Source organism: Monodon monoceros, unplaced genomic scaffold (genome assembly GCF_005190385.1).
Source record: "Monodon monoceros isolate NGI ecotype Baffin Bay Population unplaced genomic scaffold, NGI_Narwhal_1 Super_Scaffold_18, whole genome shotgun sequence".
In the NCBI taxonomy this organism is placed as follows: Eukaryota; Metazoa; Chordata; class Mammalia; order Artiodactyla; family Monodontidae; genus Monodon; species Monodon monoceros.
This window is the reverse complement of record NW_021703774.1, coordinates 104,622,116-104,639,615: the sequence shown is the minus strand read 5'-3', so window position 1 is coordinate 104,639,615 and position 17,500 is coordinate 104,622,116. Positions and strand designations below refer to the sequence as shown.

Sequence of the window (17,500 nt, the reverse complement as noted above, 5' to 3'; positions counted from 1 at the left end):
AGAATTCAGTCTCTGCCAAATGCGTTCCAAAGGGAGGGCCAGAGGCTGGGGATTTCTTTCTCTTTCCTTGGTTTGGGATTATTCATTGGTGTCCCCATCATCTTTGTTTCAGGTTATTTGGGAATAGCGGTGCTTGCAGCGCTTGTGGACAGTCTATTCCTGCGAGCGAACTCGTCATGAGGGCCCAAGGCAATGTGTATCATCTGAAGGTAGCATCTGCTCCTCCTCTGTTTTTTAAAAGAACCATAACTTTCCTACATGGAGACAAAGCATGTCTCCTTAGTAGAAACCCTGTTTTCTCAAGCCGCAAACATGGAAGGAATCCACTGAAATTGTTATGTGGCAGTGATGATTACATATCCACCCACTCCACTTCCCCCATGCCACAGAAGCACACACCTGTTTGTCGCTTTTCCCCTTTAGCTTGATCCAGTTTCTTGCATTTTGGCTTACTCTTTTCCAGAATCATGTTGAAGGAAAGAAAACACTAAGCCATAAGTGGCTCTCTGTACTTGACAGATACCTGCTTAAAAACAGTTTATAAACTTGTGACCAACAAAGACTTAATTTGTACTTGTTTTCAGTGGATTTGCTTTTCCCTTTCAGTGTTTTACATGCTCTACCTGCCGGAATCGCCTGGTCCCAGGAGATCGGTTTCACTACATCAATGGCAGTTTATTTTGTGAACATGATAGACCTACAGCTCTCATCAATGGCCATTTGAATTCACTTCAGAGCAATCCACTACTGCCAGACCAGAAGGTGAATACCTAGTTGGAAGGTTCAACCTCTTCATCTAGTGAGGGAGTTTTCCTAGGTGGTTGTGTTTTTGCGTGCCCTTTTAAAGAAATGTAGACTACTCATACATACACGGTTCAGAAATAGAGGAATTGATGGGTTAAATCGTGAATCTTTTGTGGTGAAAAAAATCCTGACTTAGTTATAGCTGTAGCTTTACCAATGTTGAACACATTATCACATGCAGAGTCAGGCAGAATGTAAAACTTGCCTACGACCAGTTGTTCATCCCACTTGACAATTTTGAAATTCAGAAATACGATGTGACTAGGTTATTGGGGGGGGAAAATTAGAACATTTTTGGTAGGAAGGGGGAATAAATGTCTTTGTCATGAAAGAATGATTTCTGCATTAGTAATAGCAATCTGGACACCCGCGTTCCTAACCTAATCTACGGTGCTTTGAATCTTAGAAGAGCAGTTTTACAAAACATTCTGGAATTCCAAAGGAGAGCATTTTTGTTGATTGGTAGTCCCGTAATATTTGAGTAAGTTACAACTTTTTTTAAAAGTTCTAGCTCTTGCTGATCATTAAAGATTAAATGTCTTGATTCTTGATCCACAACTGGAAAGTTTTTGGACCAGAGTTAGAAACGAGGAAATTATACAAATGTACGATTCATGTATTAGAGGGCACTCCAGAGGGAAAATTGGTGATCAACAGTTGTCCAGCACCTGCAGTACTGGATAGTTTCAGATCTATTTTAATCTCCTTAGTAAGTCCTATAGCTATGCAAGTGAGTGCATTTTGATAACTGCTGTGCCTAATTTGTAACAATTACTGTCAACCTTCAGTTAAGAGACTGTTCATTCCACACTGGCCCAGAAAAGAGTGAAATGTATGACTCGTGCGCATAATTTTATTCACATCATATTTCATACTGATTATGTATTGATGACATTGATTCATTTACTCTTTACAGCACCACTTGCATGGATATTAAATCTTATTGACCACAGATGAATTTTAATTTCAGATTGGTGATAGATTTTTCCATCAGCTCTGATAGTATGTTTGACTTTTTCATCATTAACCCAGGCAATCACACAGCACTGAGTTATTGCATTGAAACAAAAAGTGCACACTTCACTTGGTAATTCTTTATGGATTTACAATAGGAACTTCATTAATGTCTGTTGTAGGGATCACAAAAAACAACATTTATCTGCAAATAGGAATTTAGCGAGCTTCAAAAATCTCAGGAGAAAATATTAGGCTTCTTTGTCTTCCGTAATGCATTTTCTTAATGCTGTGTACAGGGAAAATGACTAATATTTGAAAAATTTTAAATTATACTGCCATATTTTAATGCTTATTTTTATCATTTTCCCTTACTCAAGTTTATGGAATGATTTTAAATGTATTTTCCATTGCTTTATTAGGTAAAGGTTAATTGCATCAAAATGTGTACAGTTTTCCTTATTTACTAATGTGGGAACTACATAGAATACTATTTTAAGAACGGAAATCTAATTTTTTATTGCAAATTAATCAGTCACCATTGATGAGCCAGTTCAAGCTTCTTTAAGGAGTGCCAATACATATAAATACTTACAGACCTTCGTGGTTTCAGTTGTAATTAAGTGAATCTGTAGGGCTGAGTTGAGGACAATGAATGGGTAACAAATATTTTGAGATACCCATTTCAATGTAGAAGCAAAGCCATTTGTAGTTATACTTGGTAGCCAAAAAAAAGTACAAGAATAAAATCCACCCCCCCCCAAGGTAAAAGCTTAGTTTCTCTACAAATTATATCTTGTTTGTTGCTGCTTTTATACCATTTCTTTCACTGACTTAGCAAGGCATAAAAAATGATACAGCTCACCAACGTGCATGGTGAGAATTGAAGGATGTAGAGATAAGATGGAAAATGTAGCCAGACTGTGTAGCCAGACTGAATGCAGGCCATAGCAGTGTTAGCCAGGGACTAAGTACACAGACACGTAATAAGTACGAGCAGCGTCTCACAGTACCATCTTACTGAGTATAAGATGATGTAAAGGGCTTCCCTGGTGGCGCAGTGGTTGAGAGTCCGCCTGCCGATGCAGGGGACACGGGTTCGTGCTCCGGTCTGGGAAGATCCCACATGCCGCGGAGCGGCTGGGCCCGTGAGCCATGGCCGCTGAGCCTGCGCGTCCGGAGCCTGTGCTCCGCAACGGGAGAGGCCACAACAGTGAGAGGCCGGCGTACCGGGGAAAAAAAAAAAAGATGATGTAAATTGGGAGGTGTTAGGGAGGAAAATTTGAGCAAAGTCTGGTTTACGTGTTTACGAGATTGCAAGTATTGTGCCTTTCATATAAGTCCATCCCTTTTGCAGGGTGGGAGAGGTAGGGCGTTCATTTTGGAACACAGAATATATGAGGCAATGAAAAAGAGCCTACCAGCGTGTATTTTAATGTTGGAAGCCTTTTAAAAGGAGACAGGTGGCCTTCAAAAATGAATAGTTCTTAAAAGGAGTAAGGAAATGTAACTTCAGGATGTGTTCTTGTCAGACATTGGTGAGAAGCTGTGTTTTGGGGGTGACGTTAATTAAGAACATATCCCCGTTGGCCTAAATGTCTTACATTTTTGCCCTTGGTGCTCAGCTCACCATGAGCACAGTCAATTCACAAGGTAGTTTTTGTAAATAAACGTTTGGGGTAAGCTGAATGTGGTCCAGAGAGATGGTAATGAGAGGGCGAGGGGGAAGAAGTAATGAAAACATACTTCCTGGTGGAATCGTAAACTGCTCTTTGGACCTGAAGGATGCTTTAAAATGATTTCCCCCAAGCCCTGTGGCGTTTCTTTCCTGGAGGAGATGAGATGGGGAGAAATGACAAATAGCTCCGTTTTATTATTTTCTTCTCTCTCATTCTCTATATTTTTGGTGGGGAAAATGGACATTAATTTTGGCCATTCTCCTTCTGTTCACAGAACCAATTACGTTTTTAGCGCATGATGCATAATAAATATGCCCAAACATCCTCTGGCTGAAAAGTAATGAGTTGATTATTTGTACATCCCTTCTTTAAAGGCAGCTACTTGTATGGAAAGTATAGGCCCCCATCATCTGGCCCCTTTCAACTTTTATCCTCCTGAAATTTGTTCCCAGCGTCTGGGATGTATAGTTTAGTGGTTCTGCACCATTGGCTTTTGTATGTTCTGAGAAAAAATAATCTTAAGCTCTTAAATCATACAGTCTCTCTGACTGAAATCTCAGACCACTCTTGTTCTAGGATCTACAAAATGTTATAGCCTATATTGTCTGAAGGAGACTTGGCTCCCCTCAGGAGAATACTGCCTTGTAGAGAGAGAGTTATGTAAATAGAATCAAGAATTGTGGGGGTTTTTTTTTGGGGGGGGGGGGGGGGGTTGGTAAATTTTTTGCCTGCTCTGGAATTCTTTCTTCCACTCAGGAGTGATGGTTTCATCTAGAATAATCTGTGCTTTTCAGTAAAATAAGAGATCACATCTCTTTGGTCAGAAGAAAATTTAGCGAGGGTTCTAGTTTACATACCCCTTCGCAGTCCCCCCCCCCCCACCCCGCCCCGTAGTTACATAATTGACGTTGTGTGTGTGTCCATCGTAGAGGACATTTGTTGCTCATTTATTAAATGTGCTCGCTGGCTGCTGCCTCATCTTTGTTCTGGACAGACAAATTACCTTTCTCACACTGAGCCTCCACTCTGGGGATTAAGCCTCTACCACTTTAATTAGCTTGGAAGTAGGGGGTTGCAGCTCCTAATAGACTTCAGGCTTTTAGTAAGTTAGGGAAAGGGTGAAATGAGAACTTCCTGGGAAGCTCACAATGTCATTAAAAAACCATAAAAAACTAATATCTATTATTTCATTTTGGTAATTGCAAACAGCTTGTATTGGACAACTGGATTATCAATTCTAACTTAGATATTAAAGTTAGACTTCCATTGAACTACATTCTTTAATTGAGCACAAGTCATTAACACATTACGTATGTTTGATTCATATATTTACAATATTCATGTAATATTAAGTGGTATGGTAGGAAATACTAAGGGAAAAGAAGTATCAATATTTTGTGTGTGTGTGTGTGTATACACACATGCATATACACACATAACCTGTAAGCAGAGAAGGACATGGGTGCATAGACATCATATGGGGATATTAGAATAATCATGTTAACTGCCAGTATTCGTTTAGCTTTTTTATTAAGTGCCAGGCGCTGTTGAATGCGCTCCCTATATATTATGTAATCCTTATAACACCCTTATTATCCCCACTTTTTAAATTATTATTATTTTTTTAAATGAAAGCTTCTTTCTTTCTTTATTTATTTATGGCTGTGTTGGGTCTTCGTTTCTGTGCGAGGGCTTTCTCTAATTGCGGCGAGCGGGGGCCACTCTTCATCGCGGTGCGCGGGCCTCTCACTGTCGCGGCCTCTCGTATTGCAGAGCACAGGCTCCAGACGCGCAAGCTCAGTAGTTGTGGCTCACGGGCCTAGTTGCTCCGCGGCATTTGGGATCTTCCCAGACCAGGGCTCGAACCCGTGTCCCCTGCATTGGCAGGCAGATTCTCAACCACTATGCCACCAGGGAATCCCTCCCCACTTTTAGTATGAGGAAACCAAGACACAGACAGTTAAGTAACTTGCCAAAGTTTACACAGTTGAGAATATTAACGCAAAACTTCCTGGGGAGGAGGAACTTGGCTCTGATGTGCCTTTAAGATCCTAGTTCGAGGCAAGATGTTACAATTCAGTCCTTGCAGAAAGAAACTTGCTTTTAACAGAGTTCAGCAATTCATTGTAGAAGTTTACACCAGAAACGTTCTGAAAGTCCATTTATCGTCTCATTTTGTCCACTAGTAACAGTGCAGAAGATGTTATGCTTTAGTTCTCCACTGCCAGAGTAAGTAGCGTAGAAAGCCTCTAACAAGTCACAGTTGGAAAGTAATCTATTAATAGGAGAAGATTAGTGAATGTAGGGAAGACAAAAGCAGCCATGTTTGAGTTTTAATATCTCTCCAAGTTTAGCATTTTAGCTAAGATGCCGGTTTTTATTTCTTGCAGGTCTGCTAAAAGGTCAGAGTAATGCAGAATGCGTGCCTTCATCTCAGATCTTGTTCATCACAGGTGGATCCCATGTGTCTTCAGTAGACAAGTCACCTTTGTAGCTAGCACCAGTGCCAGCTCCATGCCATTGCACCTTCTTTAGTCTTGATTGCCCTTCTTGCATTTATTGGTGTATTAAAATGACTGAATATGAACATTAAGGACTCCATGAACCTGGGCTAATGGGAGACTGTAGAGAAAATGAAAAAAGATCCACCGGAGGACATCTTTTGGGGGGAGGGAGCTTGGGAGGAGGGAAATGACTAATGAAGCTAATTAAAAGAAGCATTCAAATCTGCTTTCTACCCTCATTAACAATTAGCAGGGCACTGGCCAGAGTTTGTACCCTGTGTTTTTACCTTAACAACATTCTATTTGCTCTTTGTATATTTAAGTGTTGTAAGGAAATGTGTTTCAATCAAAACTGAACATGAGATAAAGGAAAGAGATGTGGCTTTTGTGATATTCTATCACAAACACTTTTATTGTATCTCTGTAAAATACAATGTATGTATGCATGTAAGTGTTTTCGTCCTAATGTTGCTACTCCCATGGAAAAGAAAAAAAAAGAATGAGAAAAAGAAAAAAAATTGGAAAAAAAGTCAGGCTCATAGAAGCTACTGTGTAGAAATTCCCCCCTACTTCTAATTTGCTGAATGAAGAAAAAAATCTTTTATTTGTGATATTTTCAGAGACATTTGCTCTAGTATGGTGTATTTAAATAATAAAAACTTAAAAGAAAAATATTCGATGGAGTTTGGGTTTAAAAACTGCTTTTTCTTTTCTGTGTTTTGGAAAATTTTATTTTATTTTTTTGTTCCGTACCAAGTTCACTTTAAATCTTCGGGGGTCGAGGGAAGCAGTGGGTATATTTATTTAGCTCTGAGCCAATAAGGTATTCTTCAGATTACCTAACTATGCCATTTTTGGCAGGAGTACAAAGCCATGTCTAACGGAGTCCGTTCTGTAAATTCATAATATTCTGTTAACAGCATGTCATTACACTTCTGCTGTATCACAGTGAATCTTTTGTGTTTATATATGTACGTTTGATTCTTCAGCTATTTCGTTTATTCTTTTTTCTCAGTAGGAAAGCCTTGGGTATTGATGGAAAGCATGTTAAAGAAGGTGGCATAACCATCTTGTTCTCTTACCAAGTTTATAGCTTTTGAAGGAAATAGCAGTTCTAAACCATACCTGTACAGATTTTGAAGTTCCATTAGTTGTTAGGACCCCGAGCTCTTTTACAATCTTCTTTGATGGGTGAAGCAGCCATTTCCCGCTGAGCTTCTAGACTCGTGTGGTCTGCTGTATGATTTGTTTATTTTGTTTTGCTCTTATGCTCCTGTACTGACTCTGCCTTTCCATGTGTTTGGCGGAGGATTTGGATTTCATTTAGTAGTAGTCTTGAGGTACTTAGTCGCCCGTTCTAGGCAGCAGTGTCTCCCCACCAGCGCCCAAGTTGCCTGCAGAAAACACGTGTAGGCCAAGGACTCAGTGGGCCCAGTGCCGTTGCTGGAAGGAGGAAACATGTGAAAGGCTGCCCTGCCAGGCTTGTAGTATGTGAGCAAACTCAACTGCAACTTCTCTTACAGGTTAATAAAACCAGGTGTGTTCATAATGCTCCTTTAAGTTTTATTTTCTCTTGTTCCAGAGAAAACCTCCTGATATAGACCCACCCTCTCTCTGAGAATGGGAATTGGTTCTGCAGAGAGGTCTGGCTCACCACCTCTCAACTAGCAGTCAGCTTCCCTTTGGGATCTCCTGCTTCCAGAGATTCCAGGCCAAGAGAAAAAAATCAGTTGCTCCAACTGAAAACCTCCTATAAACCTCATGTAGGAGAATTTAAAGGCAAAGTTAGTTAAAGTGAATAGTTTATTAGAGCTTTATAAAAAGAATATGCAGGAAAAAAATAAAATGAACAAAATCACATAGATAACAATATCTGAGTTGGATCCTTGGGGAATTGCTAGGAACTAGTTCTGGTTTTTAACACCTTTTTTTTTCCCTTCAAGATCCTTTAAGGGGGGGCTTCCCTGGTGGCACAGCGGTTGAGAGTCCGCCTGCCGATGCAGGGGACACGGGTTTGTGCCCCAGTCCGGGAAGATCCCACATGCCGCGGAGCGGCTGGGCCCGTGAGCCATGGCCGCTGAGCCTGCGCGTCCGGAGCCTGTGCTCCGCAACAGGAGAGGCCACAGCAGTGAGAGGCCCGCGTACCGCAAAAAAAAAAAAAAAAAAAAATCCTTTAAGGGAACGTGGGACTCTTCAGGACAGAAAAGGAGAAATGTGTTAATAAGAATGCTAGCATCTTCTCTAATTCTTTTTGACATAAGCACTCATGTCCCATATAGTGTAGAAATTCAAAGGAGATAGTTAATAACTTTGTAGTCAGTAATACAGTGTGGCATTTAGTGATGTGGAGGGCTAAGGTCATTAAAGACTTTAAATGAACTATTATAGGGCTAGTTCCTCAAGCACTGCCGCGTATTTAATAACGAGCTTCTAAAAGCATTTCTTAAGTTGCAGACCTATAAGATTACAAATGTCACTCATGTTAGTATAATCCACATGCAAGTGATGAAGGCTTCTCTTTGATGTGCTAAATTGGAGAAGGACTAATGGAGCTATGAATATACAATAGAACATATTTAAGTAGTAGTCTTGCTTTAGGTAAAACACTACCTTGAAACCAGAGGCGTTTCAAACAATAAAACCTGGCTCTAATGGGGATGCTCTGTGTGGATAGAAAGCTACTAAAAACACTCAGGTTTATTCTGATGTGAGCAGTGATTGTGTTCCTCCCCCAGCTCCAACATTGCTGGGGAAAAAAAAAAACAACACGAGCTTGTTCACCTTTCATCGTGACATTGGTGATGTTAGTGAGATGCGCTCTGTTCTTTTGAAAGGACTTATGTAATATTAACCACGTCATAGAGCAAGATGGCTCCAGTCTGTACAAGCAAGTGCAATTAAAAATAAAAGCAAATGTGACTGAGCCCAACTGAACTCCTGATTAAAAAAAAAAAAAGTTTATGATACATATAAATGTCTCAATCATGCAAATTGTCAATCTTGCTAATGAAACAGATTGTCCTCTGAAAGGGTTTAATGTTTTTTACCTATCTGTCTAGTTAGATTTAAGACACAGTCCGAAAGGCCGGAGAGCCCGAACGAAGCTTTTCCAAACCAAATCGTTTGCCACGAGAAACTGTTTCCAGCTTGTCATGATTTATTAGGAAATAGTTTAACACAGACTGTAGTGTCTTATAAAATACGAAATGAGAAAACTGTCACACCAACATGAAGCTTGTGAAATTGTCATCCTCTTAATATTAACCGTATTTAAATTCTTTTGCCCTGATTTGCACTGATGTTTGAAACAACTGATAATCCAAAATGAAGCTCTTAAGTTAAATGGCTTAAATGCCAATATAGTAAGATTCTAATGTGTACTACTATTTATATAAAATATTTCTTAGGGCCAATAAACTGCATAACATAGACTCCAAGGTCTGTCTATCAAAACACTATAGTGAAGGGTTTCCATGTAGCCTAAATAATTGTATTTAAATTGAGAAGACGTTGTCCCAAGCCTCCTTCACCCAGGAATTCTATCCTGGGTGCTTGCATCCTGTGACTCGATTGGAGAGGCTGTTGAAACACAGACCGTTTACAAGTTGATGTTACCTGTCTCTTTGCTACTGAGACTCACCTATTGTCAGTCCAGCCAAGTCACAGAAATGCTTACTGCAGTTAAATAGCAATTTGTTTCCATGAAACTGCAATTAAAGTATTACGGAGCAGCCATTTTAGATTGGCAAGGCTCTGAACGCATGTTAAACAGCCAGCGATTCCCACTTGCAGTCTGGGATCTGACTAGCAGCGAAGTGTCACACATGCACCCGTGTTGGATATCTAGTTAAGAGACATCTGTAGCCCTCTTCTCCCATCGTGGACACGCTGAGAGCTATGGCACGTCAGGGCTGATTTGGGGAAGGTGAACTTAGAACGTACCTCAAGTGAATACTATTTACAGTTGTACAAGAAGTGCTTTCTGCTAGTAGATAGGTACATGTTTCCTAGAGGGAAGGTTTTCGAGTTCAGATTGATTCTGCTGGGAAGACTGTAACTTGGAGGCCTCAGGCCAATAACATACTGCAGGTCCTGACACGTTACAGCTGTGTCAACAGGGCCGTTCTCTCTCCTAAATTACAGCTAATAAAACAGAGGATGAAAATCAATTGATTCTGTTATAATTTCTTTGAATGACACTGGAAGTTGTTTAATGACTCTGTTAGAAGGGACAAGCCTGAGTGGAGCCACCAAAATACCTATTTTAATTGTCCCTCTCCCCTCCGAAACAGGGCAGGACAGCTTTCCTGGGTGTTAGCGTCACCATCCCCAGATCAAAACCTGCAGGGGAAAGAGAAGCTCTGAACTAAATTCTTCTAAAGTTCAAAATTTGTTGGGTGAGAAAGGTGAAGTGCAAAGGTTTTCCGGAAAATTCGAAACCTTGATGTAAGATCCTGAGAGAGGAAAGGATTTCAGAGGTGGCGTTTTAAAATACAATTAGCGCTGAATTCCAACCAGCTTGGAAACCATCATTAGCTCATGAAAACAGGAGGCATCGCACCTTCCTTGGCCTAGAAAGTTCTCCCTACCTTGAATCAAAAGGTTTATGCCCTCCACTTTTTCAAAAACAAATTTCATGTGCAGTGCATCTGTTTGTAGGACTTCACCTGTGTTGTTTGAGCTGTAATTTTTTTAAGTAAGAGGAAAACATTAAAGAGTTTCTTTCTAAATTAATTTTTCATTTTCAGTGAATTGAATGTTTTTAGGAACTGAAAAGAGGAAATCTGAAGACAAACTGAACTTACACAAACAAAGATTAATTATGAAAAGATTAATTATGAAAACTGGAAAGGAAATTGCTTGCTTGGGCTGTGATTGTATACCTCTTTCTTTATTTAAATATAGTTAGGTAGAGATGGGTGTGTCTTCGAGTCTGCCTGTTCTTCTAAGGCCTCTGATTCAATTTCTATCATCAGTTATGGGACTTACACTTTCCATCAACCTTACATCTTTAAATGTAATGTTTAATATAATGACTTTATCTTGGAGTTGTGTAATGCTTTGTAAATGTATTTATATATTAACATTTACTATTAACAAGTTCTTACACATGTTCTGTCACTCAGTCCTTTCAATAATCCTCTTAGTGATTTATTGCCTCAGTTGTACAGACGAGGTCACGAAGGTTGAGAGAGGTGACTTATGAAGCAGGACCAGGACTACAGTGAGGGGAATGGGCACTCTCTTTGGGTGCAACATTTAAGTAATCAAGATGATGCTTTAATGCAATATGTTTAAAAATAAAATTAATGCAAAAACACCCATGATGAACAAAAGAATCACAATTTCCAATAAAGGCAGGATCAGTATTACTTACCTTTCGTTTTCCTCAGGCTCCAACATTGCTGGGCACTGCTATTAATGCCCAAAGTCCAGAACTGCCAGTTCCCTGCCATTTTGGTAGAATTGCCTTATAAATTGTGAGACTGCAACAGTGATATACTTTATTCTGTGAGCTGTAACTAGTTTTTTTTTTTTTTTTTCTTCTCTTCGAAAACGAAAGTTTTGCATTTTATCTTTATCCAGCCTGGAATGCGGACTCATTTAGATTACCTGCATATTTTAGCCTCACTCTCAAAGAAATTGCTTTCGAATTTTGACAAAGCTCAATGACTTTATGGTGAATAATCAGATATAATTGATAAGAACTCTGCCTACAAGTGGTTGAGGCTGATGAAAAAAAGCGAAACTTTAGGACTCAGTCCAGAAGGCGAAATGGATAACTAACTATATCCCATACAAAGAAATAAATGGTATGTTTAAAATGTTTGAATGAGTTGTGGCTTGAGCCTGAATATCATATTTGTGGCAAATAAAAGGCCAATGAATTCAATTATGTAAAAGTAACATATATATTTATAAGTATAAAAGAGGTAATACACAATAATTTTTATAGAAAAGTTTTATATGTTCTAGCATGATGTAGAAAAGCAGACATATCACGAAAGAACTAATATTCATATTTGTTTTTCTAAGATAGGATAGCACTGAAGTATTCCAGTGGAACAGATTATACCTTTAATTACATCCAAATGTGATGCTGAGCTGATTTTGAAAATTTTGTTGGCTGTACTTCCTATTTTCTCATTAATTGCTAGAATCCAAAAAGATACCAAAATTTGTAAATAAATTCCTATAACATACCATTAAATCCAAGCTGCGTTTGTTACAAAAGGAAAAATAGTTAAGGACAATTTCTATGCAGTTTAATAAAACATTATTTTGATGTTGATATAAAGGTTAGGCAAAAAGGGCTTTTTTGGCTTGGATTCCTGATTGTATGGATTTTGGTGCCAAAGGGCCGGTTCTCAAAGCCCATAACCTCTGTATGTTATTGCATGGAGTATCTCAGCCCAATGGCTCTTTGCAGGTGGTCTTTTAATCTTTTCATTCTACTGTGTGCAAAATGAGACTTCGGTTTCCCAATATATGTTTTTTCCAGTCTGAAGACTAAATTACCCTTCTCATTGGATAGGGTTGGATATACATCCGTCCTCTTTAAATTGTAAGGACCTGAAAAAATATGCATAGATGAACGCACTATAGATTAAAAACTACAGAGTATCAAGTGTAAAGAACGAGAATCTTTGTGTTATGTGTATATTTATTATGACCTCTGCTTATAAAATCAGTAAATGGAGTCTGGTCACATCACCGAGGGGTAGGCAAGATTTGCGCCAGGTAGTGAGCAAGCCTGTAGGACCCGTGCTCAACTACTTAGTTATACTACTTTCTATAGTTTGACCGAAAACCAGTTTTTCAGCCAGTGCGCTGCATAACTGACACAAGCAGGGACCTGATTGGTGTTTATCAACTTTTTTTTTTTTTCGGGCAGGGAGTGGGAATAGATGTTTATGGAATTTATAACAGATAAAATATTTTCTCTTTAAATCCTAGGCTCTGGAGAAATTTCATGAGAAAATGGGAGTAGGGAGGATGGAAGGAACAACTGCCTAAATAAATCACTCTTGGAGGGAGGATTAAGGGGCTGGATGGGGCCTCTTGTTGCAGATTGGGAGGAAGGCTGTAGGGACTCCCCAGATGCCCTCGCCACACATCCCGTTGACATGGCTTTGTTTGTCTGATTTCACTACTGTCAACAAGAGGCTCTGCCCTTACCCAGCCAGGATGCCGTCATTGTGCATCGTGAAACACCAACCATGCTTTTGCGGGCTGCAAGCCTGTGCAAGGCTGTGACATCAGGAGGTTTCAGACGTTAGCAGTGTCGGCAGTTTTTAAAAGCTGATATGATACAGCATTTGGTGACCCTTCACAGGTGTGTCAGGGAGAGCTGAGGTGAAATGAAAATTGCAACAGAAGAGAAGCAGCTTCCGATGTTCTTGATGAAACTTGGGGTACCACTGGGGCAAGAAACATTGCCTCTGGTTTGTTACAACTACAGCCCCTGGAAACCTAATCCTTCCCTTCTCTGAGAGTGGAGTGGAGGCAGTGGGGGCTGGAAGAGGTGGAGGTGGCAGGTTTGAGTTTTCTGATTTGTTACTCAGTGAATCAGGCAGATAAACAGACTTGATTTTCAAAGGGCGGGCAATCTTCAATGGATTTCTGACACGGAGGCTTTTGCCTAGGTCTTTCTTCCTAGGGATGGGTGTAATTCACAAAACTCCATCCGTCACCTCATGCTGTAAGCAATTGTTTTTTTACCCTCTGAGTAGTAAAACATGTTTTAAAATTAAAAAGAAGGGGGAAAAAAGATTCCGACTGGCTTTGGCCCTCTCAGAAGACAGACTGTCTTTGCAGTGGGCCAAGTGAAGGTGTAGCTCTAATATTTTTCTGCCTAAGTTGTGTTTTATATTTTTTTTAGCCCAGAACTTGATTTCCAACAGGCCCACCAAAGGATTCTGCCTCTGGAATCCCCTTGTTTTGTATGCAGATGGCACGTTAATGAACTCATTACTGTGCATTTTATCCAGCTCTGGACAGATTTGTGACATTATTTTTCAAACCAAAAAGGGGTGAGGCAGTTGGTTGGTTGGGCCTGATGAGAATTGGGTGACTAAGTTAAAAAAATATTTTCCAAAACACTACCAACTTGCTCAGGGTTGCTGCTAAACATTCTATAAAACTATAAAACTATCCTTACCGACCCTCTGCAACTCCCCCTAAAGAAGTTCTTTGCTTTCCCCGTATTCCTAAAGACTTATAAAACTGTGTGCCTTCCAGGTGTGTCATCCAATTCCATTCTCAGACTATGTAATTCTGGGTTTTCTTTTTGATTCCCTGGGTATCTGTGGGCATCTTGTGTATCTATGTAACCTCTTTTAGCTTAGGTTTCTGCACCAACCAAGGGAGAGACAGTACTCACTGTTGTCTTAAGGGGAATGCTGTGAAAATTAATGATGGAATATTTACCTTGTATTCTGTGCTCTGTGATTTTTAGGATAAAGGTACTCATGCCTCCTCACCCTCCCTTTTTATTTTAAAGCACGTAATAAAGCACACATTGCACTGTCATGTGACATAAGCACCAAACTGGGAGTCAGGAAACACTTGCAATTTAATTCTAGTCCTGAAGGGAAGTCAAATGGAACCTATAATTAAATTTGTCTTTCCAATAAAATATTAGCCATGGGCTAATCATTTAATCTCACTACCTCATTTTGCCCATCTGTTAAATAGGAATTTACTAATAACAGCTATATTTGCCCATGCATTAGATGAGTCATGAGAAGGTAAAAGGGCTTTATATTCTGCTAATGGTACCCTTGGATTGTAACCACTGAAACAATGGAAAGTATAGTAACTTCTTGGATATAAGGATTAGTTATAAAGTCTTCAATTTACTTTGAAAATGATTATAGCCAACTCTTGCCTGTCTTCTCTGATGGAGGGGACTTATGACATAGATTAATCCAAAATAATGGGTAACACTCTAATAATTTATTTTTGGTTTAGAATGTAATATGTAATTTTTTCATTTGAAAAAAATATGTTTTGAGCAGTTTTAGATTCACAGAAAAATTGACGGTGCAGAGAGTTCCCATGTTCTCCCTGCCCTCACACTTGCACAGGCTCCCCCATTATCAGCATCTCCTACCGAAGTGGTACCCTTGTTACAACTGATGAACCTGCAACTGTTGACATGTCACAGTCACCCAGAGTCCACAGTTTACATTCGGGTTCACTCTTGGTGTTGTAAAGTCTATGGGGTTGGACAAATGTGTAGTGACATGTATCCATCATTACAGTATCATACAGAGTATTTTCACCACAATAAAAATCCTCTGTGCTCTGCTATTCATCCCTACCCCACAGCCTCTGATAATGACTGATCTTTTTACTGTCTCTGTAGTTGTGCCTTTTCCAGAATGTTGTATAATTAGAATCCTATAGTATGTAGCCTTTTCAGACTGCCTTCTTTCACTCAGTAATATGCATTTAAGGTTCCTCCATGTCTTCTCATGGCCCAATAGCTCATTTCATTTTAACACTGAATAATATCCCATTGTCTGGATGTACTACAGTTTATTTATCCGTTCACCTCCTGAAGGACATCTTGGTTGTTTCCCAGTTTTGGCAATTATGAATAAAGCTGCTATAATCAACCGCGGGCAGGTTTTTGTGTGGATGTAAGTTTTCAATTACGTAATTTTTGGTAGCAAGGTGATCATGCTTTTGTTAAGCAAATGTTACACAAAATTTGCAATTCCATAAACTCAGACCAAATGGTGGTAGCTCAGGAAAAGAGATGAACATTTATTAAACAATTATACGGGCCATGCATTGTTTCCATATGTTATCCCCAGCATTCAACCTTGAGGAAGGTTGCATTTGCAATTGAGGGAGCAGGGACTTACAGAGGTTAAATAAGGTGCTCAAGGTCACACAGCTAGAGTTATTTGAAAAAGGTGCATCTGACCCCAAAGCCCTATCTGTAGGCTCCCATGGCCTCCTGTAGGGGAAAGCATGTTAAGATTAAAGTTTTACCACAGCTAATCCCCTGGCTGGCTAGTCTACCATCAGATAATGGAGTTGATACTATACATTTAAAACCATAGCAAACTTGTGAATATTAAAAATGTTTGATTGCCTTTGGAAGGAGACAGTGATCCAGGTATCATTATTTACATATGAAAATAATTATAGTGCCCTCTTGACTATACACTTTCCTTAGAAAAGATAATAACCTTTATTTCCCACTCTGGCTCTTTGAGGAAGGAGAAGGAATTATCGTTTGCTATTTATCTAGTAATTCAATTAGAGCTATTATTGAGCTCAGCACTTTACATGCAATAACTCGTTTAATTCTCATGAGAAACCTATAAAGTTGGTTTTATGAATCCATTTTACACATGTGGAAACTGAGAATTATAAATGAGTTGGGTAACTTGCTCCCTACGTATAGCACATGCTCAAGCTGACCACTGAACCCATGTTTGTCTGAAATATTCTGCCATGTGCCATGTACTGTACCTCATATAACTTTTGTGACAGCCCCAGCAAAGAAGGTAGCATTATTGCCATTTTACAGATGACGAAGTGGAGGTCCTGAGGGTTTGCATGATGTGCTGAGGGCCTGTCTTGAAAGGCTGTGTGTGACCCAGAACTGTGCTACCTCTGCTGTGTAGCTCCACTCTACTGAACAGCCATTGCTCATTTATAGAATGAACTGAGGGGAAATGTCTAGAATTTGGACTGTTTGTGTCCTCAATCTTAAAGGTCTTTAGGAGCACTTTTTTTTTTGTTTTCCTCACCATCTAGAGATTTATCAAATCTCATTAGCTACCGTTAAAGTAATGTAAGCTGAGCTCTGGGTTGGTTAGCATATTTCTTCTTTACATTTTCTAAAAATGGCTGCAATTGTGAGTCACTCTCATTTATCAAAGGAGGCTCCCTATATCTGTAGCATTTATTTTTTCCATTTTCTATGAGACAAACCTTTGGCTGGAACATATTTTAATTTCATCTGACCCACTTTACTCCATGTTGCTTTGGACGAATACAAGTCTCTTCTGAATTTGCTTAAGGCCTTTGCCGGGAGGCAAGGTGAAGATCCTGGACGTTCGCAAACTGGGTCTTAAACTCGGTCGGTAGATTTTAGGATAGAAACCTAGATTCGGGTATAGCTGTCTTTAACAGATAGGGTCAATGTGGGTTCAACAATTGTGTGATTTGTTAGCTTTTCCTCTGGGACTTGTGCTGCCTCCTCTGTGAAGCTTTCTTGGATTTCCCAACTACATTCCAGATTCCTCTACTGGATTGAAATCATCTGTTTTCCAAACAGAATGAGAGCTCCTGGAAGGCAAAAATGCATTTCATTTCTCTCTGTATCTCAGCTCTCTAGAAGAGTACCTGGCATCAGTGAATCTTTGTTGAATGGCTGAACAAACAAGTGTGGGAATGAATGAATCAGCGAGTGAATGAATGAATGAATAAAAAGATGTATCACCTGCAAGATTCTGGGTCAATTTAAATCTGAGCTGCTGTTATCTGTTTCTAGGCAGCGCTGCAGCGCTCCTGCCTGACGTGAGAGAGGTGGAA

General features: G+C 39.6%; 1 protein-coding gene across 3 annotated transcripts in view; it reads left to right on the top strand.

Annotated features, from left to right (window-relative positions):
- The window catches only part of LMO4 (LIM domain only 4), a 40,564-nt gene that overhangs the window by 11,002 nt on the left and 12,062 nt on the right, over positions 1-17,500 (top strand). For 2 of the 3 annotated variants that reach the window (XM_029228868.1, XM_029228870.1), the window contains exons 3-5: positions 113-209; positions 607-762; positions 5,828-6,613. The exons of the other annotated variant lie outside the window; for it this stretch is intronic. In XM_029228868.1, coding sequence (XP_029084701.1) covers positions 113-209; positions 607-762; positions 5,828-5,836 — 262 coding nt within the window. In that variant the 3' untranslated portion in view covers positions 5,837-6,613. Of the gene's footprint in view, positions 1-112; positions 210-606; positions 763-5,827; positions 6,614-17,500 lie in introns of those variants that run through there. 3 annotated transcript variants of the gene reach the window in all.